The following is a 26,450-nucleotide window of genomic DNA, read 5'->3' as shown; positions in this document are numbered from 1 at the left end:
GGGGGCGACAGGCTCAGGGGAGAAGCCACACCAGCTAACCTTTCCTTTCAATGTCCTCCTCAGGGAGGTTGTTTCTCTGACAGTCCCCCCCCCCCCCCCCCCCCCCACTGCTCAGGTTTTCCCTCGCTGGGCCCTCACAGAGCCCCTCTACCTCCCCTTCACAGCCACACGTCACCACCACGTGCTCCCAGCTGGGATGGCTGGAGACTGTCAGCCTCCCCACAGGAACAGGGGCACCACCAGGACAAGCAACTGCAGGGCTCACCACTGAGCAGTAGCCTCCCACTCCCCTGTCCTGCACTGGGCTTGGAAAGTCCACAGCCTCTACCCCGTCATCTCTGTAGATTTGGTGGCCCTGAGAGTCACATCCTGTGATGGGGCAGGACTAAGAGCCCGCCCTACTCCCAAGGTCAGACCTTCAAAGAGCAAGGACAACAGGTTTGTTCCTCCCAACAGTGCCCACTCTTCTCCAATTTTCTCGACAAAAAATAACAAAATCCCAACTGGTTACACAAGACCAGGAAGACTGGAAAAGTACATTTCGAGGTAACTGATATTCTACAAACATCCCCAAGGGGAGTGTGACCCTGCGAGGGCGTCAGTTCCGGCAAGCCATCACCCTGAACGAATGCTTTCGTTCTGATCTCTTACAAAACTGGATGGGAAGTGCCCAAGCATGGCCCCAGGGCTTTGTGAGCTCTGCAAAGGACCCTGCACATTCCCTACAGCCCCAGGAGGAGAGCACAGGGAGTGAGGAGTGCCTCTGTCTCAGAGCTCCCAGCAGCCGAACTGTGGGGCCCGGACCCCCGAAGCCTGTGTAGCTGCAGTGGGAAACTTGAGAGAATTTTGAGTAGAGGCGGGCCCTGGTCTGATTAACGTCTTAAAATGATCATGCAGGGGACACTGGGGCAGCTCAGTTGGTTAAGCATCTGATTCTCGGTTTTGGCTCAGGTCACGATCTCAGGGTCGTGAGCTCGAGCCCTGCGTCAGACTCTGTGGAGATTCTACTGGAGATTCTCTTCCTTCCCTCTCCTTCTGCCCCTTTACCCACCTCAAATGAAAATAGATAAATCTTTTTTTAAAATGATTGTACAGGCTGTGGTGTGCAAAACAGATTGTAGGTGGGCAAGGGAGAAAGCCACGAAACCAGGTAGGGGCAGCCCAGTGTAATCCAGGGCGATGTGAGGGGGGCTGAGGAGGGGCCGCTGGATGTGGTCAGGTTCTGGAAGTGCTGACAGGGTGGCCTGACAGATGGGTGGTGGGCAAAGTGGGAAGAAGAGTCGAGAAGGACCCCAAGAGCTGGGGCCAGAGCAACTGGATAGATTGTGGCACTATTTCCCGAGATGGTGAGGACGGGGATTTGAACTGAAGTTTCTCTGACCCCCAACTCCAGGGCAGTGAAGTAAACCTAATGCTTTGGCTTCAGGGCTCTCTGTCCGCCTCCTGTAAACCTTATCCATAAACCATCCATCCAACTGTTCATTCATTCATTCGTATCATTTAACAAACACTTAACTGCTAACTACCATGCAGTAAACATGGGCAGTACTGGACACAGGAGGATTAATTCGCCTCACACCCTCCCCTACAGAAACTTAAAGTTTGTTAGGCGGTTCAGGGATCAACTGTTCTCACTCATTCATGTGTTCAGTCATTGAGTCACCCAACAAACATTCATTAACACTAATTCCTGGCAAGCAAGCAACATGGTAGGCATTGCGAATGATCTTGACCTTAAGAAAGTCCTAGTCCACCTGGAAAGACTGAAATTAGATATCCTCGTTCATTTACTGCAGGATCCCCAATACCCAGCCTGAGCAGGATCTGGGAGGGGACTCTCACTGGATGACCCAACAGTGGGCTCTAGTGGGCGTATCCAAGCAACACAGCCTCCCTCTAGATCCCTGGGCCCCCCGACAGGGTTCCACCTGCCGCCCTCACCATGTGAGCAAAGCCCAGAGGCAGCTGCCAGCGCCTATCACGACACCTCCCCACAGCATGCTCAGGGCTAACTCTGGTGTCATTCTCCCACAGAAAACCATGAGTCCACTCATTCAGGCAGCCAACCCCGCAACCACCCACCTGGGTACCATATGACTCTTCTTGACAACTGCAGGTCCCAGAACCCAAGATGTGTCCAATCTGGAGGCTCCTGGTCCTCCTCAGCTTGCTTTCGGTGCCCTCAGCACTGCACAAGCAGCCTTGGCATGGCCTGGCCGAGGCCCACATGGACAGACCAGCTCTAGCAAGAAGTAAGCTCACCCCGTGCTCTGCCCACTATCCCAGGGTGGGTGGGGAGGGCATCATCCTGCTGGGTGACCTTGGGTCAGTCACTCCCTCTCTCCCTTTTTCTCTTAGACCTCAAGTGTAGAATACTGAGGTTGAATTGATCATATGCCAGTTCATGGAATTGTCATCATTACTGTGAATCGTGGCAAGGCCCTCTTGGGCTTATTCCCCTTTACTGCTTATTCTCATTCCCACTCCTCTTCCTCGGCTCTTTGGTGTGTTTAACACAGGTGTTTATGTACAATCACATCCTGATACAACATAACAGTGTTTTGATTTGCATAGATGGCATCACCATATAGATCTTGATTTTTACTGTTTTCATTGGACACTGTGCTGTTGACATCTGTTGCTTCATGCTGGTAATGAGAAGTCCATGAGACTGGACTCATCACTCCTTGGCCACTTCCCTAGGGATGGACTGCTGAGTCGTCTCTAACTCCCCACTAACATAAGCTACCCTGAGATCAACATCCCTGCATATGTCTCTGTTAGGGGCCGTAGAAGAAAGTCTCTGGGAGAGACCCAGAAGTAGAATGCGTGGCTGGGCCCTAGGGTGGATACAAACTCAATTTAACGAGTGACTGTCAAACTGCTTTCTAGAAGGGCTGTGCTGCTCTATATGGGCTCCAGTGACTAACAAGCACCGTCTCCCCAGCCCTGTTTCCCAGAACTGGAGAGGATTCATCTGCCTCAGTCTACTCCAGTGGCCACAGCAAGATACCACAGGCTGGGGGGCTCAAACAACAGACATTTCTTTTCTCACAAGTCTGGGGGCTGGCAGTTCAAAATGAAGGCGCCCACAGGGTTCGCTTCTGATGAAACCCCTCTTCTTCTCTCTTCCTTCTGGCTTGCGGGTCTCTGCCCTCTCGCTGTGTCCTCACATGGGCCTTCCTTCCGCATGTGCACGGAGGGTGCACTCTGCTGTCTCTCTTTTCTTAGAAGGACACCAGTCTTATCGGATTAGGGCCCCAACCCTAAGACCAGAGCTTAAGCTTCTTTACCTCCTTCAAGGAGGTAAAGTCTCCAAATGCAGTCCTACTGGACGCTAAAACCTCAATATGTTCATTTGGGGGCAGGAGGAGCTACACAATTCCATATGTAACACAGTCTTTCTCCTGTCTGCCAGTCTGAAGTGCACGTGAGTGCTATGGAATTGTCTCAGCTTGACTTCCTCTGATCCGTGGGAAGTTCGAGCCCCTCATCCCAGTTTCATTAGCCATTTGACTTCTTCAAATTCCCTGTCCTCATCTCTTGTCCATGTTTCTCTTTGCTTCCCCAGGGATTTGTTTTTATCCTCTCTGATTTGAGCGTTAATTTATTCTTTTTTTTTTTTTAAGATTTATTTATTTATTTGATAGACAGGGAGCACCAAGTAGTCAGAGAGGCAGGCAGGGAGAGAGGAGGAAGCAGGCTCCCTGCTGAGCAGAGAGCCCAATGCGGGGCTTGATCCCAGGACCCTGAGACCATGACCTGAACCGAAGGCAGAGGCTTTAACCCACTGAGCCACCCAGGCGCCCCAGCATTAATTTATTCTTGACGCTGGTCCTTCTTCAGGTCTAACCAGTGCTAACATTTTTCCCAAACTGTCACAGAGTTGTAGATGTAGAATACTCCACTAAGTACGACATTTTCCAGAGGTTTTTGAAATCTTTTTTATCATGTTAAAGAAATCCCCATATTTCTGGTTTTCTGAATTTTTCTTTTTTTATGAATTTTTCTTAATCATAAATAAATACTGGCTTTTAACAAATGTTTTCCTATCTCTAAAAATTACTCCATTTTTTCTTCTAAATCATTAATGTGATAAATTGTATGAATAGATTTTTGTCTGTTGAACCCATCCCAGCATTTCTGGAATAAGTTTGATACTTTATAATTTATTAGAATGATATATTTATACTGTACTATTTTTATAATGTACTAGAATGTACTTATAATGTAACATACTAAAATATATTTTATAATATAATGTATTTTTAGAGTTTTTTTTTAACATATAATGTATTATTTGTATTTTTATAATGTACTATTGGCTACTCAATTTGTTAGCTAAGAATCTTATAGGAATTTAGCCAATTTTTCATACATGAAATCAATGTGGACCTTTTTTCCCTAATACTGATCTGGAAGCTGGGCAAGTTACACTGGCCTCATAAAATGAATCTGGCACCTTTTTCTTTTTTTTAATCTTTTTCACAATTACCTCTATATAAAGTTTGGTAAAACTCTTCCCCAAAACCATAAACATCAAACACTTTGGGGGAATGGAATCTTCAATTAACTATTTCTATTTCTTAAATCTTTTACATTATCACTATTTCCCATTTCCCTCATCACAACTTGGCATTTTATGGTTTGCCACAAAGGTATCCATTCCATTTAGGTTATGAAATACATTCACGTGTATTTGGGGGTCCAGGCAGCCTCATGGTTGCAATGGGTATAGTTAGAATGCTATTTCATGGGGCCACCCTGGAGATTTAAATGAAGAAAGGCATGGGCCAAATGCTTTTTCAACTGTGAATATATTTATCACTATAACCATGTCCCCTATCAGTTAGGGTACTTAGCTGCACAGAACAGAAAACCCAATTCAATATGGCTGAAAAAAAAACCAAAAACGTTATTTTACATAACCAAAAGTCACAGGTAGGACAAACTCCGGGTCTGACTCAAAGGTGCCACCCAGAGCTGGGTTTTACTCATTTTTTTTTTTTTTTAAATCTCTGCTATCATCATACTGTCATCCTTAGGCTGCTAGTTCCCAGCAGGGTAGGAAAATGGTGGCCAGTGACCATCAGAGCGACAGACGGCCTTGCTCCATTTCAGTAGGAGACAGAGAAAGAAACTTCCCCTCAGATGTGAAACATAGGATCATCTGTTTAGTCTGATAAGGCCAACTTGGGTTACATGCCCACTTTAAACCTGAAAGAGTCACTGGGCAATGATGGCTCAGATAATCAAAGGCCTCACCTGGACAAAGAACTGGACAGAGTGCCTGAACCAAAACAGGGTTCAGATGGGAATGACAGGATGGATGAATGGGAGTATGGATAGACAGAAGAATAGATGGGTGGATATTTGAACAGATGGAAGATGGACAGGAGGTGGATGGATGGATAGATGGATGGATATTAGACAGACGGACAGATGGATGGATATTGGGCTGGCAACTACCAGTCCACGGCTCACAATTTTCCAAGTGTTGCTATTATCATTAGCCAAGAACTACCAAGAGTTCTAGGCATACCTATAGTATCACTCTATCTTTGAAACTATTTAGTCAATGTATATCTCTCTTACTAGACAGGAAACTGTTCTGCGTCTTTGGTATGCACAAGGCCTGATACCCAATAGATGTTCAATAATATTCTTTTTTTGGATAAATGATATTTATCCAATTCTGTTTGGACAACTTATCTCAACTTAAAAGAATTTTGTGAGATATGCATTATTACTGCCCCCATTATACAGTTGAGGAAATCAAGACCCAGGAAGGTGGCAGCATTTCAACCCAGATCTGGGACTCCAAACACACTTTCTTCTTTGGAGGCAACAGAAACAGGGGATAATGAGGGAGAACCATGGTTTCTGCTGCTCTGCAGTGTGGGTTCTGATTCCAGGGAGGGTGAAGTCAGTGAAATACATGTGTCCTGTGGTATGCTTGGAGGTTTGCCAGAACTGGACCCCAACCTAGCATCAAGACAGGCAGGATTTCAGTGCGCCTGGTACTTGAAAATCCTTTCCTTTTCGGAGTTCGTTCTCTGCTGGGACCTCTGCTTAGTCCTGCTGCTGATTCCGGGCACAGTGTGGGAGAAATTACATTCATTCTCTTCCTAGTTGTTCTCTCCAAGCTACATTTACTGTGATATACATGCTGTACACTAGGTTCTATGGCCCGGATTCAGAGATCGCACTGGGCAGGCTTCCCACCATTACATTTCCTGTGAGCCGCTCTTCTTGGCCAGAACCTCAGCAGGGCTGTCGCCTCAGCCCTGCAAAGCACCACTTTCCAGATGAGACATGTGGGTTTCCATGTAGAGGGTGGAGTTGAGGAGTGACAAGCACCCATCACTCAACAAGAAGCAGATGCAGCAGCCCACACACAACCTAGGCTTCTTGACTCCAAACCCCCTACCTTGTCCACAACACTGTGCAATGTCACTGGTCCCTTGTCCATTTCCAGTTATTGCCCAGGGCCTCATGAAGCACAACGCAGAGGGTCGAATCCAGAACCTCCGCCTCATAGACAGTCTGAATGCCTCGGGGCAGATGGCACCAGGGATGGTGGGCCGGCTAATAAATGGCATGAACCTCCAGCAACAGCAAGAAAGCAGGTGAGCCCCTGAACCCCATCTCTGGCCCTAGGACTCTCTATAAAGCTCTGGGTCAGAGAGCAAAGCTCAGGACGTGGGGGCACACGGCTGTGAAAGGGGAAAGCAGGAAAACTGGAAGAAGGGCATGAAGGGCCCGATGCAAGACTGAGTGGGGGGCCCAATATGAGAGGTCATTTGGGGAGGAAGCGTAACAGGGTGATCAAAGCAAAGCCAGGAATAAAAGTTTCTGCACTTAAATCATGGGTCTGCCACCAATCTTGGGGAAATGGCCTGAGCACTCAAGCCTTATCTACAACATGGGTGCCCAGAGCACAGCCTGGATCAACGTCTGGGGTGCCAAAGGAACCCAGGACTAGACCCAGGACTAGAGTCTGACATTGGAATCCCACTCTGTGGCTTGATAGCTGTGTGACTCTAGATAAGGTGTTTGAGGTCTCTGAGCTTCAGCCTTAAGCCCTCATCAGTAAAAAGGGTGAAATAACTGTCCCTGGATCAGGGCCTTAGGAGCTTTCTCTGTCGCACACAGTAGATATGTAGACCTTGGGCACTCCAATTAGCCCAACAGAGCAGGACCGGCTGCTCGACCTTACTTCCACTCCTTCCTCTGGAGGGCAGGGCCTCCTCAGCCTCCCAGGCTCCTAGCCCCTCCACTGCAGCAACCCGGTTCCCGCCTGCTGTGCCCTAAGGCTCCCTTCTCTCTCATTCCGCCCCTCAGTCTTGTCCTTCTAATGAGCCCTCGTACTTGCTGGCAGGGTTTCCCTGGATGTCTGCAGCCACAACACTTCCCTCCTTCCATTCTGTTAATAATAGTTGTTACAAGTATTCATTGTACACCTGCTGGGTACCAGGACCTGGGCTGGGTCCTTGGAATACATCTATGAACAGGACATATGGTCACTGCCTTTTTGGATCTTATATCCTAGTTATTTAAGTCACAAAAGTAAATAACTAATTTCAGGTACAGGGAAATGTTCTGAAGACAGCTTTAGCAGGGTAAGAGTGGGGCTGATCAGGAAGACCTTTCTAAAGAGATAATCCCTAGGAAGAATGAAGAGAAGGGAGCAAACCACAAGAAGGACATAGGAGGGCAGTAAGTGCAAAGGCCGAGGCAGGAAAGAGACTGGTGTGTCTGAGAATGAGAAGTCCTGTGTGGCCGGGTGAGCAAGGCAGAGGGTCGTAGAAGGTGCGGCAGTGGAGGCAGGTAGGGCCAAACCCTGCAGGTCTTAGGGGTCACAGTGTGGAGTTCGGATTTTATTCCAAGAGCAGTGAGAAACCCAGGGAGAGTGTTAAGTAATAAGGCTGCCTCTTGGCTGCCGCATGGAGAATAGTTTGTAGAGAGACCAAGTTCATGGTAAGGAGCCCAGAGAGAAACTAGAACATCGCCAGGTGAGAAGCGATGGTAGCCTGGTCCAGGTGAAAGGGACAGGAGGAGTGGGAAGTTGCCAGACTCTGGGTATATTTTGTAAGCAGAGCCAGCACGATTCACTGTTGGGTTGAATGTGAAGGGGAGGGATGGAGAAAGCCAAGAAGACTCCCAGGGCTTGGGCCGGGGGACCTGAGCAGGTGGTGGTCCCTGTGCTAGGAGGCAGTGGCTGGGTCTGAGAACAGCCCCCGTGTGGGTCTGCAGCTGGCTGTGGGTTGCACACGTTCGTGGTGTGGAGCTGTGAAGGGCCCTCTGGGACAACGTGCAGCCCTAGGCTCCTGCAGGTGGCTCTTGCCCTCCGAGCATCTTTAAAAGGATCTGACTCCAACCCCCCACACCAGGCCCTTTTCATAAACAGCATGCCAGCCTTTCTTGTCAGCCTGAGAACCTGATGTCTGAGCTCCCTCCCACTCGAAGGGCCTCTACTCTTTCCTTCTGTAGTGCCAACATCACCAACATTCAGCTAGACTACAGTGGGATCCGGATGTCTTTCCATAAGGAGTGGTTCTCAGCAAACATCTTACTTGAATTTGACATTGACTTGAGACTGTGAGTCATACAGCAGCAGGGTCGGTGGGGTGCTGTTCCTCCTCAGTGGGAATCTGGGAGTTGGGGGGATGTGGAATTTGGCAACCTGGGGAACCTAGATCTTTATGACTCCAACCTGGTTCAAATTCTGTTTCTGAATTCACTCACTATGTGACCCTGGGCAGGTCACTTCACAACTCCGAGCCCCAGTTTCTTCAGCTGAAATGTGGGTGGCAATCCCTGGTCATTTGCTCATTTAAGCCTATGTGAGTTCATTACATTGATTTTTTTAAAAAGAGAGAAACGCTTAAATTATATCATCACCTTCCCCCCATCTGCTCAGACTATCCTTTACCATCAGCTGCCCCCAAGAAAACGGGAGATGACAGCTAAACGGTACAGACTTTTTAAATAAGATAAACTCTACTTCTGAATATCGAAAGGCCCCTTAGCTGGTCTGTCTAAAGGATTTTCAGAAGTCACTCTGCCTAACAGCATTTTCTCCTTGGTCACTGGTTGCGGGAGTCAACAGGCCGGGCTGGTTTATTCAAAGAGTCACTCTTCCCTTTGTGTGGGCTGTTTCCACCACCTCCTCTCTGTTTCCTGCCCTTTCCCTCCTCCTCCTCTCTCTCGTCCCCAGGTCCTTCAATAACAAGATTATAAAGACACATGCAAGCATGAACCTGGTTGTGGAGTTCTGGCTGGAGAAAGACGAGTTCGGCCGGAGGCATCTGGTGATAGGCAATTGCTCTGTAGAGCCGAGCAGCATCCACACGACAGTCCTAACAGAGTAAGATCCCAGCTGCCCTCCACTGGGCTGGGCCCCTTCCTGCCTAGCCTTAGCTGTGGCCATGCGGCTCTACCACCTCCTGGATGAGCCCAACAAAGGTCTCACCCTTTCCCCAGGACCTACTTCTCTTCCTGAGTCAGCATCCCAGCGATGGCCCAGCCAACCTCCCAGGAGCCAAACTCTTTGTCCTCCTCACGCCCAGCTGCCCACCTTCACTGGCTCCCATCAATGACCTACTGGCAGCCCCCGCTTGTCTCCTCTCTCTCCATCCCCACAGCTACTACCCCAGCTCCTAGACCACTCTGTGGACCACTGCAGGAGCCAAGCTGGGTTTCCCAGACTCAGAACTCACCTCCTTCACTCCATTCTTCCACTGGGCAGAATTAACTTTCTAGCACAGAAACGGGGTCATGTCTCCTAGCTCCTCCTCCAAACTCTCCACCAGTTCTCCAAAGCCCTCTGAATGAAGAGCAAACTCCTGGATGTCAGTCAGGACCCCACTTGTCCTCTCAGCTGCCCCATCCTATAGCCCTTTGCCCTCTTGTGTTGCTGAAGGGCCTAACCCTCCATCAACACACCATGGATTTTCATACCACCGTGCCTTTGCACATGCTGATTCTTTTGGTTGGAATGCCCTTCCCTTCTTCTCTAGAACTCTTCTTCATCACTCATTCATTCAACAAATACTGATTGAGAACCTACTATGAGCCAGACATGGCATGCCTGATGCTAGAAATACAGTTGTGAACAAGATAGAAAAAAAAAGAGAACTATTTGTAGGGCATATTAATTAATAGAGTATAATAGGTTTATATACTGGCTGACTAAGTCTATCAACTCAGCAGACTGTGAGACTCCTGAGGGCAAGATTTGGGTATGATTTCTCCCTGCAATTCCAGAATGCTGAAAGCAACTAGGTCTTCAGTGGGTGTCCATTTACTTACTCATCAGACATTCACTAAATGCCTAAATCATGCCAGGCATTCAAGGCTAGGACAGTGCAGGGGAAGGTCTGAACTCTGGAGCTCTACTGACCTGGTTCTAATTTAATCCGCACTTACTGGCTGTGTGACCTTAAGCAAATCACATCACCTCTCTGAGTTGCCCCTTCAACTACTGACAGCAATGCCTCTAGTATAGGGCTGTCTGAGGATGACTGTGTAAGGTGTACTCACTGCCTAGCACCTGGCATTGGTACTGCACAGATTTATCTGTTCTGTGTATCTACCTTCTTTCTAGAGATATCTCACCAAAGATGAAACATTTTCTCCGCAACTTCAGGGAGAACTTGGCAAAAGTTATCCCGCACCTGGTGGAAAGTCAGGTAAGTCTGAGAAAAATATTGTCCCCTGGCGTATCTTTGCATCTGCGGGTCAGGACATACATACTGGCAATTCAGAAAAAAAGTTTCCAATCTTGGGCTTTAGGACCTGAAAATTTTCCATTAAAAATTTCAGTTTGTTATCTACTGGCTTGGGTGTCCTTGGCAAGGGACTCAGCCTCCCCGCACCTCAATTTGCCCATCTGTAGCATGGGAATCCCTGCAGTTCCTGTCATAGAGTCGTCACAAGGACTGGGGCAGCGGAAGTGCTGTGCATGGCATCCCGCCGGTGCTCAATACAAGGGAGCTGCTCTTGCTATGATTTCCTGTGGAAATCCAATGAGGCCTAAGCTTCCAGCCGCAGGCTCTCTAGCTTTCTTTTCCTAAGTCCTGGCCTGACCCTTCTCTCTGTGTTGGTGGCCCAGGTGTGTCCTCTGATCAGTGAAATCCTCAGACAGCTGGACGTGAAACTGTTGAAGAGCCTCATGGGTGAGTGTCCATGTCCGTCCAGGGAGGACTCAGGATTGGTAAAGGGAGGAGGTGTCCCAGTGCAGCTCCCAGTGAGGCCTGCGGAAGGGTGTCTTCCTGTGCTCTGAGCACACTTAGAGGGGACCATATGATGATGACTGTTCCTGTCCCCCGGGAGAGCTAGGACAGCAGAGGGCATGCCTACCAGCTGTGCCCCGCCAGTCATCCAAATCTCCAGATTACCAGAAACTGCAGCTCCTCCCAAGATCTCCATTCAGTCCTTTAGGGATCACTGCACCCCACCCCGAACCTGAGACCACCCTCCATTTGCAGAGAGACACTGTTCCCCCCTTCACGGAGCTCACAGTCTAGTGAGGGAATAAGCGCATAACTACTTACCATCTGGAAAGAATGTTAAACCAGTAGCTCAGGCACTGGCCCTAGGTCGGCATGGGTGGATGAGAGTTCCCTGCAGAGCCTGGGCGGACAGTCACCCTAGTGACTGATGCTGCCTCTTCTCCTTACAGAACAGGCTGCTGCTCACAAATTCAACCAACTATGAGTCCAGCCCACTGACCTGGAAGGAGGTTCCACACCTTGGGACTTTAAGTCTTCCTCAGAGTGGGGCTTCCACTGCCCCCAAACACCTTTACCGCAGGCCCTGTGGCGGCCTGTCCTGTCCCATAATAAACTCTAACTCTAAAGGGTACAGAGATGCCCCTTCCTGGGCCCGGAGTTCGGTGTTCCAGAAGTCAGACTTGATGAAGGATCCATACTAATACTAACTATGCCTGGGTTTGCTCATCAGTCTAGAAACGCCAGAGAAAATACTGTGTTTTCCTGTAACTGGAAGTGAGAAGCCCATCTCTAGGTTTGCTCATCAATGCAGGGAGGGCCCTGTTGAGAGTTCCCATTCCCTTTTAGCCCATATTTGTTGAGTACCTACTATGTGCCAACTGCTTTGCCAGGCTTCAATGGAGTGTAGGGAAAGGATGACAGTGGAAAACGTAAATGTTGGCACTGAACAGATCTGAGTTCAAATTCAGTTCAGCCCAATGAGAAGTCCTGTGTGGGTATGAACCCTGTGCCTCAGAATGACCACTGATCCCTGGCCCCCAGGACAGGGCTGGCCCAGAGTGGGAGTGCAGCAAGTGCCTGTGAAGGTGGGTGATTCTGGTTTGAGGACTCACTGGCTGTGTTGGGGACAAGGCAACTTCCCTTCAGGTCTCCCTCACCCACATAGTGGGGATAGAGATCTTCCAGGATGTGGAGCAACAAGAGCCTGGACCCCGCTGGTGGGAGGTAAGGTGCACCATTGCTTTCCGAATCCCGGTGGCATGGCTACAAAAGCAACCCATAGGCCTGGCCTGTGGCCCTGCAGCCACTCCCTGCAGGCACCGCACAGAAACACAGGACTGAGGCCACCACAAGACATGGGTAAGACTGCTCACGGCAGCAGTGGTCCTCACAGTCCCTGAGCCAACACCATGAATGCCCATCAGGGCTCATTTTCACGACGCTCGAAACAAAGCCTGGCACGGGAGAGCACACACTGCATCTTCCATTTATATGAAGCTCAAAAACAGCAAAAGGAACCCATGCTGTCAGAGATGAGGGCCATGGGCAGCCTTGAGGAGGGTGTTAGTGACCGGGAAGGGCTGGAAGCTTGCTTCTGTTTCTTGATCTGGATGCTGGGTGTGAGGATGGTGTTTAGTTTTTGAAAATTTACTGAGCAAGGCGCCTGGGTGGCTCAGGTGGGTTAAGCCTCTGCCTTTGGCTCGAGGGTCCTGGTCTCAGGGTCCTGGGATTGAGCCCCACATCAGGCTCTCTACTCATTGAGCCCCCTGCCTGCCTCTCTGACTGCTTGTGATCTCTGTCAAATAAATAAATAAAATCTTTTAAAAAAAGAAAAGAAAGAAAATTCACTGAGCTATTCACTTATGTGCATTTTTCTTAAATATATTAGACTTTAACACACATTTCTGAAATAAAAAATATTTATCATGGGACGCCTGAGTGGCTCAGTTGGTTAAGAGTCTGCCTTCAGCTCAGGTCATGATCCCAGGGTCCTGGGATGGAGCCCCACATCTGGCTTCCTGCCTCTTCCTCTCCCTCTGCCGTTTCCCTTGCTTGTGCTCTCTCTCTGACAAATAAATAAAATCTTTAAAAAATATATTTACTATGTGATGTTTATAGGAGCATATGAAAAAACATTTGCAATATGTTTAGCACACACTAGGTCCATGGGAAATGCTTATGAAAACTCATTTAAATCACTGTTAATTATTTGATTAAGGACTACTCAGTTCTTAAATATTGATTCTCGCCCTCCTCCCAAGGGGAGGCAAAGCATTCTGAGAAATCAAGGGGAAATAACACACACATATTAATCATAGCAGCACACACATATTAAGAAGTTGGCATGTGCCAAGCCTGGTGCTCAGAGATTCTATTCAGTGTCTCATCACATCCTCACAGCAAATTCATGCAGGAGGACCCCAAGGCTGAGAGAGAGAAAGCCCCTAGCCCAAGATCACACAGCAAGGAAACAATCAAGCTGACTGTGCTCAGGCAGCCAGACTCTAGAGCCCAGGCTTGGCCTCATGGATTCACCCTGCAGACCTCCCTCTCTTCCTCCTAGCAGCCCCCACCACACACATACACTGTGGGGGTAATGATGACTGAGGCCATTGGCTGGACAAGTGCAAACAAGGAAGCGTCAACAGCTCAGAGATGAGAATGGAGTGAGAAAGCCTCCTGTCTCCTCCTTTCAATTCAGACTGCCTAATCCAGAATGCTTCATTGGGGATTTGCAACCCTAAACGCCCAAGTTCTCATACAGAGGATTCCCCTTGAGTTTGATGGGGGGAGGATTTCCAGGTCATGATTCTAAGATCAAACACAGGAGGGCTGGGCCCCATTGTCCAGCGAGGTTGCCTGGCCCCTTGCTGAAGGCAGCTTTTGTCTGCCTTCCTCCTGACCCTTCCAGGGGAGATTCAGGGGCCTCCTTCCTCAAGGGGCCTCCCTGGGTTTCTCAGATTCTATTTTTGTTTTGAGGGTCATAGAGCCATAGACTCATCATGTTTTCTCCCAGCAGAGCTTGTGGCACAATGGGCTTTTATTATGATACCGGGGCTGGGGTATAATCCCATAATGAGGGATTTAAGGAGAAATTCAGCCCCAAGTGCCCAAATGCTGGCTCCAGGCCCCACCTGTCTGTGCCTTGTAACTTCTGTGCCCTTCTGTTAAGGAGTACTGACTCTGCGCCAGGCACTGGGCTGCAAGCTGCCTTTGTTTCCCCTGCTTAGCCCTCTCCACAGCCCTGGGGGTGGGTGCCATCAGCCCCACATTGTAGGGGAGGCACAAGGCTGCAAGAAGGAAAAGCACCTTGCCCAGAGGCCTCATCCAAGCCAGGAGTGGGACGCAGGGCAGTCTGACGGCTCAGAGGTGGGAAGGCTCCAGAGAACATGAGCAGGAACTTTCTGAAGATTACGTGCCACAAACTCACAAAGTTAGGAGCACTGAAGTTGGACAGCCCAGGGTGACAGTCTGACTTCACCTCTTTCTAGTTGGTCTGACCCGGGGACAGTCACTGTCCTCTCTGAGCCTCAGCACCCCCCCCCCAGGGTTGTTCTGCATGGTAGAGAAATGGTACAGGGCTCTAGGGTCTCATTTTAAAAAACTATTACTATCATTAGCTACAAATGTAGGTAGAAAATCCATCTCAGTAGTAAATGGGACTTAAGCAAATTCTCCTTAAGAAAACACATTTTCTTGGGATGCCTGGGTGGCTCAGTTGGTTAATCATCTGCCTTCAGCTCTGGTCGTGATCCCGGGGTCCTGGAATCGAGTCCCGCATTGGGCTCCCTGCTCAGTGGGGAGCAGGCTTCTCTCTCTGCCTGCTGCTCCCTCTGCTTGTGCTCTCTTTTTTTTTAATGAAAAAATTATTTATTTTTCTTTTTCTTTATGAAAAATTTTTATTTATGAAAAATAAATAAAATCTTTATTTAAAAAAATACATATATATTTTTTCTCTCTTGCCAATTGCAATGGCATGAATGGAGCTAGAGGGTCCTAGGCTAAGTGAATTAAGTAAGTCAGAGAAAGACAAATACCACATGATTTCACTCATATGTGAATGTAAGAAACAAAACAGATGAACACAGGGGAAGGGAAGGAAAAATATAGTAAGATGAAAACAGAGAGGGAGACAAATGATAAGAGATGCCGAACTCTAGGAAACAAAGTGGGGGCTGCTGGAGGGGAGGAGGGTGGGGAAGGGGTAATCAGATGATGGGCAGTAACGGGGGGCAAGTGATGGAATGAGCACTGGACGTTGTGGGCAACTGATGAATCATCAAATTCTACCTGAATTCTTTATGAGTTTTTTATTATTTAAAAGAAAGTATATTTTCTCATCAAAGTTGGGGCACCCAGCTCCCCGTGAACCCTTTTTGCCTCTGCCCCTCAACAGAACCACTGGGGTTTCCTTTTTTTTTTTTTTTTTAAAGATTTTTATTTATTTATTTGTGTGTTTAAGGAAGAACACAAGCGGGGGGAGTGGGAGAAGGCTCCTGCTGAGCAGGGACACCCCCGCCCCCCTGCCCCAGCCAATGTGGGGCTCAATCTCAGGACCCTGGGACCATGACCTGAGCCGAAGGCAGGCACCTAACCAACTGAGCCACCCAGGCACCCCACCACTGAGGTTTCCAAGGCCTCCTGAAGATCCCCCTCAGTCTGATCTTGCTCCTAGGCAACAGAACCCAGACCCAGCACCCCGCCGAAATGTAAGAAGCAAAAGGCACCACCTACAGTTTCTGAGAAACACTTTGGGAAGGCACCGACGTCACCAAGGTGGAAAACATTGTCCTGAAATGTTAGCAGCATGACCTTTCACGTCTCCGGATTCTCCACACCCCTTGCCCTCCTCAGGGCAGTGGGAGAGGCAGTTCCGAGGAAAGCCCAGTCTGGCAGAAGTGAGGAGAAGGTTTATGGGTTTCCAAGGCCTGGGTCTTCAAGGAACAGGTAGTGACAGGGAACAAATCAGTGATTGCCAGTGGGTGGGGGGAGAGTGTGACAATAAAAGGGCAGCGTGGGGGTCTGTGGGGCGTGACGGAGCCCTTCTATATCCTGATCATTACGGCAGCTATGTGAAACTATATGCTTATTAAGAGTCACAGAACTACACATCAAAGTGGGGGGAGCCAATTTTCCTAGATCTTTTTATTTTTTTAAGCCTGGGTTTTTTTCATTTCAAAACTCAGAGCATAAATTAGCATATATATAAATTGAAGCAAGATTTCCTGCTTCCAAGACTAGAACATTCTCCATGTCAGACTGGGGGAGTGTGCAAGTCCAAGAGACACTGAAGAGAACATAGTTCTAGTGGGTTCTGAAAAGTGTCCGGTGCCCTTGCTACTCCCCAGGAAAATCTTGGCAGGAGAGAAGGGACATCAGAAACCCCAAGTCAGTGTGCTGGATTCATGAACGGAGGGCACCTGTGCCCATGTCCCCTTCCAGAGCCATGAGAGGTGTTAAGACCCCAGGGAGAGAATGTTAACTGGAGGGTCTAGGTAGGTCCAGGGAGATGGGCTGGGGTGGACCCGCACAGTCCTGCCTGAGGCCCAAAGGAATTGAGAAACAGCAGAACAATTCTGAGTGTCAAACAGGGAGTAAGAAGTAAATGTTAAATCTAAGGGAGCCTTTTGGACAGGAAGGAAGCACACTGTCTTGGCAATAAAGAGGGGGCCAGACGGCATGGGGAAGTCTCTCCATTTCCAGCCAAAATAGTGAAAGGGCAGCCTCCTTTTAGATGCCTTAATACCAATGAAGCCCTTGGGACAGAATTAAAACCCCAGAGAAAAGCGGGGAAGCTTCTGCTACCCAGCAAACTGGCATCTGAAATGGTAACTAAGCTACAGATACATGAGAAAGAAAAACATAGACACAAGATTATGAACCAAGATTCACACCTGCTCCCCAGACCTCATCCCGCCACAGCCCAGACTGTGGATAGCATCCTCCCCTTGTGCAGATGAAGAAACTGAAGTTCAAGGGGTTAGAGCTACTTGTCCGGGTCACGGGATCTGAATCAGGGCGATTCAGATTGGCCATCCCCTGACCCATCCCCTCTGTTCCATAATACATGAGCAGCCTCCTGGCTTCAAACCAGTAGCTGTCGGCTGTCCAGAAATTAGCTGCATGAACTTTAATCAGTCCCTCAGTTTCCCCACAAAGATAGTAGCACTGGAGTTGTACCAAGAGAACAAAAAATCAGACCCCCCTGAGGATGGCTGACGACACACAAGCTGTGGAAAGAGTCTAGAGAGAGTTTCAATGGGTAAGTGAGTTCAGAGCCATGGTACAAGCCTGTTGGAGACACCAGCCAGGCTCTGCCAGGAAGGAAAGCAGTTCCAGGGAGGGCCTGGTACAAGGGAGGGCAGCCTGGCTCACTGATTACACGGGCATAAGACACAGAAGTGAGTCCTGACTCCACCGTTCACTTCCTGTGCATCCCTGGGAAGATGTCCACCTCTCTGAACCTCAGTCGTCTCATCTGATCTTTGAGGGGCCACAACAGCAGCCCCTCCTGACAAGGATGAGGTTCAGGTAGGAAGAGCACCTGGCATGCAGTAGGCGCTCAATAAATACACACCTCCTGCTCCTCTTCCTGCTTTTACTCATAAGGTGTTAGGTTTAGCTGCTCTCTCCAGGCTAAGACCTTGACCTCTCTGTGTCTCAATGGTTTCATCTGCAAAATGGATTCAAAGGCCCCAGAGTGGGACAAATGGCTCATTAATTACTTCACTTAGGGAAGGGAAGAAGGAAGGGTAAAGGTAGAGACCAGGATGCCATAGCATCCTTCTGGCCTGGCAACCTGCACAGACTTTTCCAGGGCATAAATGTGAAATTTCATGGGATCATGACATGCAGGAAAGCAAAATTGGCAATGAGTGTATGGAAGGTGTCTTCACGTCCCGGCACAGTGATTTACATGCAGTGTGAAGGGCTTGGCCTTGGCCCTAGGCCTGCTGTGCACACCTGGATGTGCCTACTTGCACCACAAGCCTCAGTTCTCCTCTTGTAAAAGAGGGGTGCTCGTTCCCAGCCCACACCCCCGGGAGGATTCCTGAGAATGCCATCTGCGGAAAGCAAAGCCGGGCCGGCATTCAGCAAGAGCTCCGTAAGTGTCGGCCGTTGACATTGTTTCGCTGTGATTGTCCGACACGAGAAGTTCTGACTCTGCTCCATCCTGCGACTTTGGGCATTCATCCTGCTGTGCCTCCGGGTCCTGCTCAGCATTTCCTCCCGCCCAGGGTTCTGACGAGGATGGGCAGCCCCCTGCGAGTGACTGTCCTGCAAGAGACCCCCGATGTAGGAAAGTCAGTGGCAGTCTGAATCTTGGGAGCCAGAAGACTCCAAATGGAGAAAAAGAACTGGACCAGGGATAGTAAAGAGCTTCAGTACGAGACTGAGGCCCCATTCCCAGGCTCCTGAGAGCCGCCTTTCCCCGTATGCCAAACATGATCTGCCAGGCCGCCTCGGAGCATAGGCCCCCTGCCTCAGCCCGGCTCAGGAAACCATGAAGTCTTGAGTAACATCCCCATCTCAAGTTTTTCTCTGTTTAACTTGTCCATCAAGTGGCTTACTGTCCCACCTACTAATGTGATTGGCAATTATTTACTTTGGAGAGCTCTGAAAGACACCAGATCACAGAATTCTGAATTCTCTGGAAACTCATCACCCGACCGCACATTTCCTGATCTGCACACTATAAAAGACGCTAGCTCCTCAGCAGAAGCAATCAGGAGAGGGTGGAGGTGTGCAGGAGACCTACCAGGACCTCTGAGAAGCCTGGGTAAGAACTCTCCACATGCCTGCTCCACTGCCCCGGGCGATAGGGCTGCTGAGCTCCTTGCTTCAGGGTGGGCACTGGCTGGCAGCATGGATCGCTCATTGAGGGTCTTTTTCAGACGAATTTTTGGGGGAATGGGAAAGGTCATTCACTCTACCTCCCTGAAAGACCATTGCTGTGGATATAAGGTTTAAATGTAGAAATGCAGAAAAGGGGATTTCATGGGGATGGGGAGCATGTGGCTGCAGGTGCAGACTGCCAAGATCCCATGTTAGGGTTTTCTCGTGAGCATGCTCTTCTTACCCTAAACCCCAGTCTCTATGGCGGGAGTTTTAACTTGAGGTTGCCATTGTGGATTCAGACGATCATCCACAAACCTCCTAAAATCCACCCCATTTTGTACATTTTGACGCATTTTTCTGGGAGAGGGTCCTTAGCTTCCACTGCACTCACAAAACATCTGTTTCCGAAAGGAGATTCAGAGAACACAGTCTACGTTTACCTCCCAGCCACAACTGGCTCTTTGTACCAAAAAGCCCTTTTGATTCCAGCCAGCCACAGCAATGACAGTGGGGCTTTGGTTGAACCAGCCAGTTGATGGAATTTTGCCCAAAGAAGCTTTCAGCACCTTTGCTGGCTGCCAAATAGGCCTAGGAGAGGGCTGGTGACACCTGGGAGGGAACAGTGCAAAAGGCAGCCAGATGTCAGAGGTTGCCCCCAAATTTTGTTCAGGTTAGTTTGAGGGACAAGAGAAAGGTATAGAAAAGACAGTGTGCATGTCTGGAAGGGTCGGAGACTTATCTGCAACAACAACTCTGCCATCAAGTTGCTGTATGACCTTGGGAAAGTCACTACCCCTCTCTGGCTCCCTGACTCTCCTTATGCAATGAGGACTTTGAATGGCCCCAGGATTTCTCCAGCATTGGTCTGGATGAGTTGGTGGCTATGGCCATCTGACCTCTAATATTCTGTGATTTAAAAGGGCTTCCACAAACCATCACAGGTTAGACCCAGGCCAAAAGACTTGATGGGGAAAATGGCCAGCCAGTTCCATCCCTCAGCCTTTTCATTTGCTTTGTCTGAAGAGTGAAAACTAGCGGCAATGATTCAGGCCATTGCAAGCAAGTCCAGATGAATGGAGAATAGATGTGATGGTGACTTAATTTAAACAGAGGCCTCTGGGTCAGACAGATCTAGCTTCAGATGCTATCCCTACTGTGTGCTTACAATCTTGGGGGAAGTCCCCTAAACTCCCTAGACTGCCCTTTCTCATCTGTGCAGTGCAGGTGATGAGTGCCCACATCTTAGGGGGCGGTTACAGCGAAATCAGTTACTGAGCATGGAGTGCTCACCGTGATGCCTGCCCAGGGGAAATGCTGACCAGCGTCAGCTATTGCCATTCACACCCTGGAGTCTGGAGGTCAGGGGCAGATGGTGGATGAATTCCTCTCTGAGAGCCGTGCTACGCTGGACCCACCATTCTGTCCACAGATACCAAGAGAGATGTTTCAAATTGGGGGCCTCATTGTCTTCTGTGGGCTGCTGGCCCAGACCACAGCCCTGCTGGACACCCTGCCCTTGCCTCTGGAAGCCCTGCCCTTGCCCCTGGAAGCCCTGCCCTTGCCCCTGGACCCGACCCTGCTTTTGGAGGGGACTGCAGCCCAGGCCCTAAGTCCCACAGATCTTGCTGGAAGCTTAACAGATGGTAAGTGAGAATCTGTGACAACCTCTTTCAGGGGTGTGTGTCTGTCCAGCTGTTCAATGTGGGGAAGGAGGCAGGGATGACTGGGGGAGAGGGGTTTTATCAGAATTATCAGATTTGACCCCAAAGGATCCACTCCTACACCCATTTTTAGCCCTCAGCACTGGCCTGCTCTCTGAGGGTCTGTTGGGCAGTCTTGAAAACCTTCCACTCTTGAACGTCCTGAAGACTGGAGGAGGCACTTCTGGTGGCCTGCTTGGGGGCCTGCTTGGGAAAGTGACTTCAGTGGTCCCCCTCCTGAACAAAATCATTGAGTGAGTAGTCATAGACCTTGGTCCCCACCTCACCAGAGAACCTCCGATGGAGATCTGGGAGCCCCACACAGTGGCCCTGGAGGAGGGAGGGGGGTAGTCTGAACAAGAGGCTAGGACTCAGTGTGAGACCCTTCGACAGCCTGGCAAGGAACACCAATCCTCCTAAACCAGTGACTGCCCCCAATCCTGAAGCCTATCTTAGGTCCCCAGCATCATCTATAATCTTCATGACAACCCTTTAAGGTGTAATTAATAATCTCCAATTTACAGATGGCAAGCTGAAGCACAGAAAGGTGCCTGTGCTCATACAATAGAGCAACACAGAACCAGGGACCAAACTCTAATTTACTTAAGTCCAAAGCCAAGGCCTTTCCACTGCACCGTGGTAATTCTGTTCTCACCTGTGGAGAGCACAGGTGGTCTCTGATGTAAGCAAAGACCTGTAAGCTACTTTTTTCAAGGACATTCTCAGTGTAATGGCCAGTGAACAGTCTGATATGGGGCTTCCCATGAGACACCTGAGAGCTTCCTAAACAAGTAGCAATAATGGGAAGCTTGATGCCAGGGAGTTGGCAAAGCCTGGGTCCTTGATAGGCTGGATCAAAGCCATTTCCAAGGCTCCCACCCACCCAGGTGCTTGCCCCTGACTTGATGACACACAGATGGCCTTGAGTTTGATTTTCAAATGGACCATGTACCTGTGGGGTGACAGGGCACAGGGCACTCGGTCTCTCTGGGTTTGGTTTTTCCATCTGTAAAATGGAGATCATGGTACCCACAAAGAAAAACTGTGGAAAGGACTGGAAGCAATGTAATCACTTGGCACACTGAGGTCCGCTCATGGAAGAGGCTTGCTTCTGTCTTCTCTCCATGCTCTCCCACTTCCTCCTCCTCCTCAATCTCCTTGGTAACCATTGTTGACTGACCGGCCTCCGAAAGTTATGGCAGAATAAGGGATTCCTACCCATAAATGTCTTAATCCACTTGCCCATACCTCATCCACGTATCCACTTATCCATCCATCCATCCATCCATCTAATCCGTTCTTTCCCATGCATCTGCCTACCCGCTCATCCCTCCCCAACGTCAACCAGTATGGAGGAGGCCCCTTTTGGGTAAGACTCTGAGCTGGCATGCAGCATGCATATTTAAGCCAGACACAGCCTCCATCTTGGAATACCTCAGGGACTTGAGATGAGGAGAGGGCCATGGTGTGTCAGGAACTGACCTGGTGCAGAGGCTGGGAAGCACTGCTGTTTGTTGCCGCAAGATGCCCTTCCTGTACCCCCCTCCCCACCTCATGGGTAGCTCCTCCTCTGGGATGAGTAAGTACGCTTGGGTTAAAGGTGGTTTCTAGGTTTGGGGCTGAAGGAACTACTATTCCTCCCTCCAATGTTGCTCTGCGGACAGTATGAAGATCACTAATCCCCAGCTGCTGGAACTAGGCCTTGTGCAGAGCCCGGATGGTCATCGTCTCTATGTCACCATCCCTCTGGGCCTAACCCTCAATGTGAACACGTGAGTGGGCCCCAAAGGGGATGGGGGGTGGCTCACCAGAGGAGACCCTGGTGACCGTGGGTAGCCACAAGGGCGAGGGGGCAAGGGGGCGGGGGGGGGGGGGGCGGCGGCGCAGGAGTCTGACAGACATGAGCCTTCAGCTCAGATGCAGACACAGCAAACTCTCCTCTGCAGGCCCCTGGCCATACAACTGTTAAAGCTGGCTGTGAAACTAAACATCACTGCACAAGTGCTAGCTGTGAAAAACGAAGAGGGGAAGATTCACCTGGTTCTTGGTGACTGTACTCACTCCCCCGGGAGCCTGCAAATCTCCTTGCTTAATGGGTGAGACCAGAGGGCTGGCTTCTCCTGCCCGGAAACAGTATCAGCGGGAGGATGGATGGCTGCTGGGAAGATGGAATGATGGGCGTATACATGAGTAGGAGGACGGAAGGGTGGGAAGATGAATAGGAGGGAGGGAAGATGGATGGATGGATGGATGGATGGATGGATGGATGGATGGAAGGGTAAATAGCCACTCATCTCTTCTTAGCCTGGCTGACCAATTTTGCGCTCGTAGGCCATAAAAAAATCTGAGATCAAGCCCAGTGACCAGAGGGGCATGTGGAAAGGTGGAGCAGTTCTTGTGTGAACTTGGACAGGGCTTCCCCAGCGAGAGTCTCAGCTCTCTCAGATACCTGTAATATGGAGCTACGCTGCGGTTCTTGAGTGAATCCGCTAGGATAAATGGTTGTGAAAGTCCTCTGTCCCAGTATGAGGGAAAATAGCTCTGCAGCCTCCGTGGATTCCTTATTTCAGTTAGCCTGTCACAGGGCAGAACAAGTCACGCACGAGACATCAGAGTCCTCCCACCATGGTTAACGTTTACTAAACACATATATTGTGTTTCACGCATATCATCTCAAGTCCTCATGACGACTACATACCAAGCATTATTCATCCATTTATAGATTCTACAAAGTCTCCCTGAATACCCACTGTATACTGGAACTAAGCGTTTATGCTACGTATACCCATGGTGGGCACTGCTGTGTAGGGCACCACTCCCTTTGGACAGGCCCCTTCCGGTTCGCCTGCACAAGGGTGTGGGTAGACAAGGCCCTATTTCAGTCACTTAGCACTGAGACCAATGTGGGCACAGCGGCCCCTCTGAAGGCCTCTCCACATCAACTCCAGGCCTCTGCACCGCCCCCTGGATTTTCTCTTTCAGATTTGCTCCCCTCCCTATTCAAGGCCTTGTCAACGGTATCAGCAGCATCTTGAACCAAGTCCTTCCTGAGCTAGTACAGGGCGAGGTGAGTGGGTAAACATGGCAGCTCCTGATCCTTGGGTCTTAGAGCTTCTCAGGCTGAAAGAAGCCCCTAAAGTTAGCCTTTCTGAACCCCTCAGCTTGATATGTATATTCCATCCCTCAGTCCATCTGTCCACTGATTCACCTACCCATGTTTCTTCTTTCCAACCTTCAAAATGCCTCCATTGGGTCCTGCTCTGGGCCAGGCCCCGTGCATGCCACATTACAGCTGAAATGGCTTGGCCCTAGCCCCCAGAAGTTCCCAAAAGGCTGTAGACAGGCGCTCTTCCAGCCTAGGCTTGGGTGCCTCCGACACCCAGAAACACACCCCTCCTGGAGCAGCCCACCCTATTTAGAAACAAGCGTCACATCCCACAGCGAACACTGGCTCTGTGTAAGATTGGGCACTGAACATACATGCCTTCCACTTCTTCCACCCATGTGAATGTATAAGCGTCCATCTTTGACACTGCTTCCGACCAAACACTCTCAGCCACAGAAGAATGACAGAAACTCTCCCCCAAAGAATCTATCCTGGGGTTGCCGCTCCTAGAGCCACCCTCCAGGTACCATTTTGCCCAATGCCTCTCTCTGCCTCTGGCTCAGGTGTGCCCTCTGGTCAACAAGGTTCTCAGTCAGCTGGATGTCACCTTGGTGCATTCCATTGCTGGTAAGTCCCCTATCCCGAGGCCTCACTCCCTTTCCAGAAGCAGTGATTTCCCCCAAGGAACTCTGTCCCTGCACACTGTGGGAGAGAACGAGATCCTTCGAGTCTCAGCTCTCCCCATTTCGGGGCTCTTTTTTGCCTTGAATTATCCAGATAATGTTGAGGGCTGGGCCTTGTCTTCCCCCTCGCAGCATCAGCCCTGACACTGAGAGCAGCAGACCTGGCTGATGGAAGGAGGTCCTGCCCCTGCCAAGCTTCACCTAAGCTTGGTTGGACCACCCAAGTTCCCATTCCCCAGCCCCCAGCTCAGGAGAAGTGTGGGACATCCCTCAACTCCTGCACCCTGAGATCACCACTCTGGTCTGCACCTTCCAGACTTACTGATCCATGGGCTGGAATTCGTCATCAAGGTCTAAGCCTTCCAGAAGGGCCCCAGCCTCTGTTGAACTGGTGAGTGCTGTTCCCCAGGATTTGGGTGCTTTCCTCCTGGCAGGAGGCAGCAGAGGGCTTGGGACAGTGACATCTGAAGAGAGAGATTAACAGCCACACAGACAGACACAGAGAGACACATGGAGAAGTCTATGGACATGCTGACAGAGGTGGAGACCCAGGCAGCACCCCACATAGCTACAAAGAGAACACACATGACTGTGGACACATACACACACACACACACATACACACACACGGGACATGTGGATACAAAGACACACACTCAAACATATGCACAAGGAGCTCTCTGGCCCAGGCCTGGGGTCCCCTTGGGGCTGAAACAAGCCCCTTCCCCTAGCCTGAGGTCTCAGCCCCCTCCCCTTCCTCTGGAGGGCAGGCTTGATGATGGGCCAATACCAACAAGAGTCAGTGACCTCAAGTCTCCATTCGGATCGGGGCTTCTCCCAACAGAACCATTTCCTGCTGCTCAATCCACTCTCCTCAGCTACTAAGAGGGCTCACGGGAGGCAGACCCACGTCCTGGACAGTGACACGGCCACTATTTGGGGACCAGAGCAGCCTTCTCTCCAAGGAAACTACTCTCCCGCCCTCACACCAGGCATGTGTTGCAGCCCACGTTCCTCACCAAATAAAGTTGCTCTTTCTCTGCACTGGGGGCCCTGTCATTCTTCACCATCATTCAAGGGCTAATATTTTGGAAAGAGCCCTAGCCTGGGTGGCTGGGGCCAGCGAACCGAGTTCGGACCTTACACTGTAGAACCTTATGGTCTTAAGCTGGACGAGGAGATATTCAGATGAGCAGGCATTTTGGACTGCTCTGGGGTGCCTAGGAGGGGTGGACAAGGGGTTGGGGGTAGATGTGACCTTCCAGGCAGAAATGATGACATGAAGTCCACCACACAAGGAGTGAAATGGCAGATCTGAGAGATGTTCAGGAGTGGGCCTGGGCGTGGGTGAGGGAGCAGGTGAGGTGTGGGTTGCTGTCCATGTCGCAGGTTGGGGAGCCTCAAGGCAACTGGGGATGTGGGAGGATGAGCTAACCCTGGCAGGAAGATGATGACTTCAGCTGTGGCCATGCTGCGTAGAAGTGCCTGGGAGCCCCAGGGGAGACATCCAGGAATCTGATGGATACAGAGGTCATCTGATACTCCTCTTTGGCTCACTGGCATCCAGCCATACTGACTTCTTTTCTGTTTTCTCAGCAAGAGGATGAGAAAGATGACAAACAGGAAGTGTAGGAGGAAGGACAAATGGGTCCAAGACATAAGAGTAGACATAGAGAAGGGTCGCTGGAGAAGCATATAATAAGGTTATTGGTGCCAGGGGTGAGAGTCCTATTTTTGGAGGAAGATGCCTGATTTTGGGGGGAGACAAAGGGATGAAAGGAAGTTGAGACTGAATGCAAATGAGATTTATGAAAAATTGGAGACAAGAATAAGGAACAGAGCTACCCAAACTGGGAGAGCTTGTCCCCTCAAATAAAAAACTATC

At 49.9% G+C, this 26,450-nt stretch overlaps 2 protein-coding genes across 2 annotated transcripts; both read left to right on the top strand.

Annotated features, from left to right (window-relative positions):
* Positions 1–1,910: 1,910 nt before the first annotated feature.
* Positions 1,911–11,881, top strand: BPIFA3 (BPI fold containing family A member 3). The gene is made up of 7 exons (XM_032353746.1): positions 1,911–2,252; positions 6,479–6,629; positions 8,494–8,601; positions 9,221–9,370; positions 10,610–10,694; positions 11,117–11,180; positions 11,687–11,881. The coding sequence occupies exons 1-7, from the start codon at positions 2,132–2,134 to the stop codon at positions 11,719–11,721; spliced, it is 714 nt and encodes a 237-aa protein (XP_032209637.1). The 5' UTR covers positions 1,911–2,131; the 3' UTR covers positions 11,722–11,881.
* A 7,030-nt stretch (positions 11,882–18,911) lies between these two features.
* Positions 18,912–25,609, top strand: BPIFA1 (BPI fold containing family A member 1). Its single transcript, XM_032350960.1, has 9 exons — positions 18,912–19,017; positions 20,506–20,719; positions 20,871–21,030; positions 22,441–22,548; positions 22,723–22,872; positions 23,759–23,843; positions 24,446–24,509; positions 24,882–24,956; positions 25,410–25,609. The coding sequence occupies exons 2-8, from the start codon at positions 20,518–20,520 to the stop codon at positions 24,920–24,922; spliced, it is 810 nt and encodes a 269-aa protein (XP_032206851.1). The 5' UTR covers positions 18,912–19,017; positions 20,506–20,517; the 3' UTR covers positions 24,923–24,956; positions 25,410–25,609.
* Positions 25,610–26,450: the final 841 nt, after the last annotated feature.

Source organism: Mustela erminea, chromosome 7, assembly GCF_009829155.1.
Source record: "Mustela erminea isolate mMusErm1 chromosome 7, mMusErm1.Pri, whole genome shotgun sequence".
NCBI lineage: Eukaryota > Metazoa > Chordata > Mammalia > Carnivora > Mustelidae > Mustela > Mustela erminea.
This window is presented reverse-complemented; position numbering and strand designations above follow the sequence as displayed.

Coding starts and splice junctions, on each gene's coding strand:
- BPIFA3 (XM_032353746.1), top strand. CDS start 2,132: ATGTGTCCAATCTGGAGGCTCCTGGTCCTCCTCAGCTTGCTTTCGGTG. Junction 6,630..8,493: donor CAGCAACAGCAAGAAAGCAG/GTGAGCCCCTGA, acceptor TTCCTTCTGTAG/TGCCAACATCACCAACATTC. Junction 10,695..11,116: donor CGCACCTGGTGGAAAGTCAG/GTAAGTCTGAGA, acceptor TTGGTGGCCCAG/GTGTGTCCTCTGATCAGTGA.
- BPIFA1 (XM_032350960.1), top strand. CDS start 20,518: ATGTTTCAAATTGGGGGCCTCATTGTCTTCTGTGGGCTGCTGGCCCAG. Junction 22,549..22,722: donor CTAACCCTCAATGTGAACAC/GTGAGTGGGCCC, acceptor TCTCCTCTGCAG/GCCCCTGGCCATACAACTGT. Junction 24,510..24,881: donor CTTGGTGCATTCCATTGCTG/GTAAGTCCCCTA, acceptor TGCACCTTCCAG/ACTTACTGATCCATGGGCTG.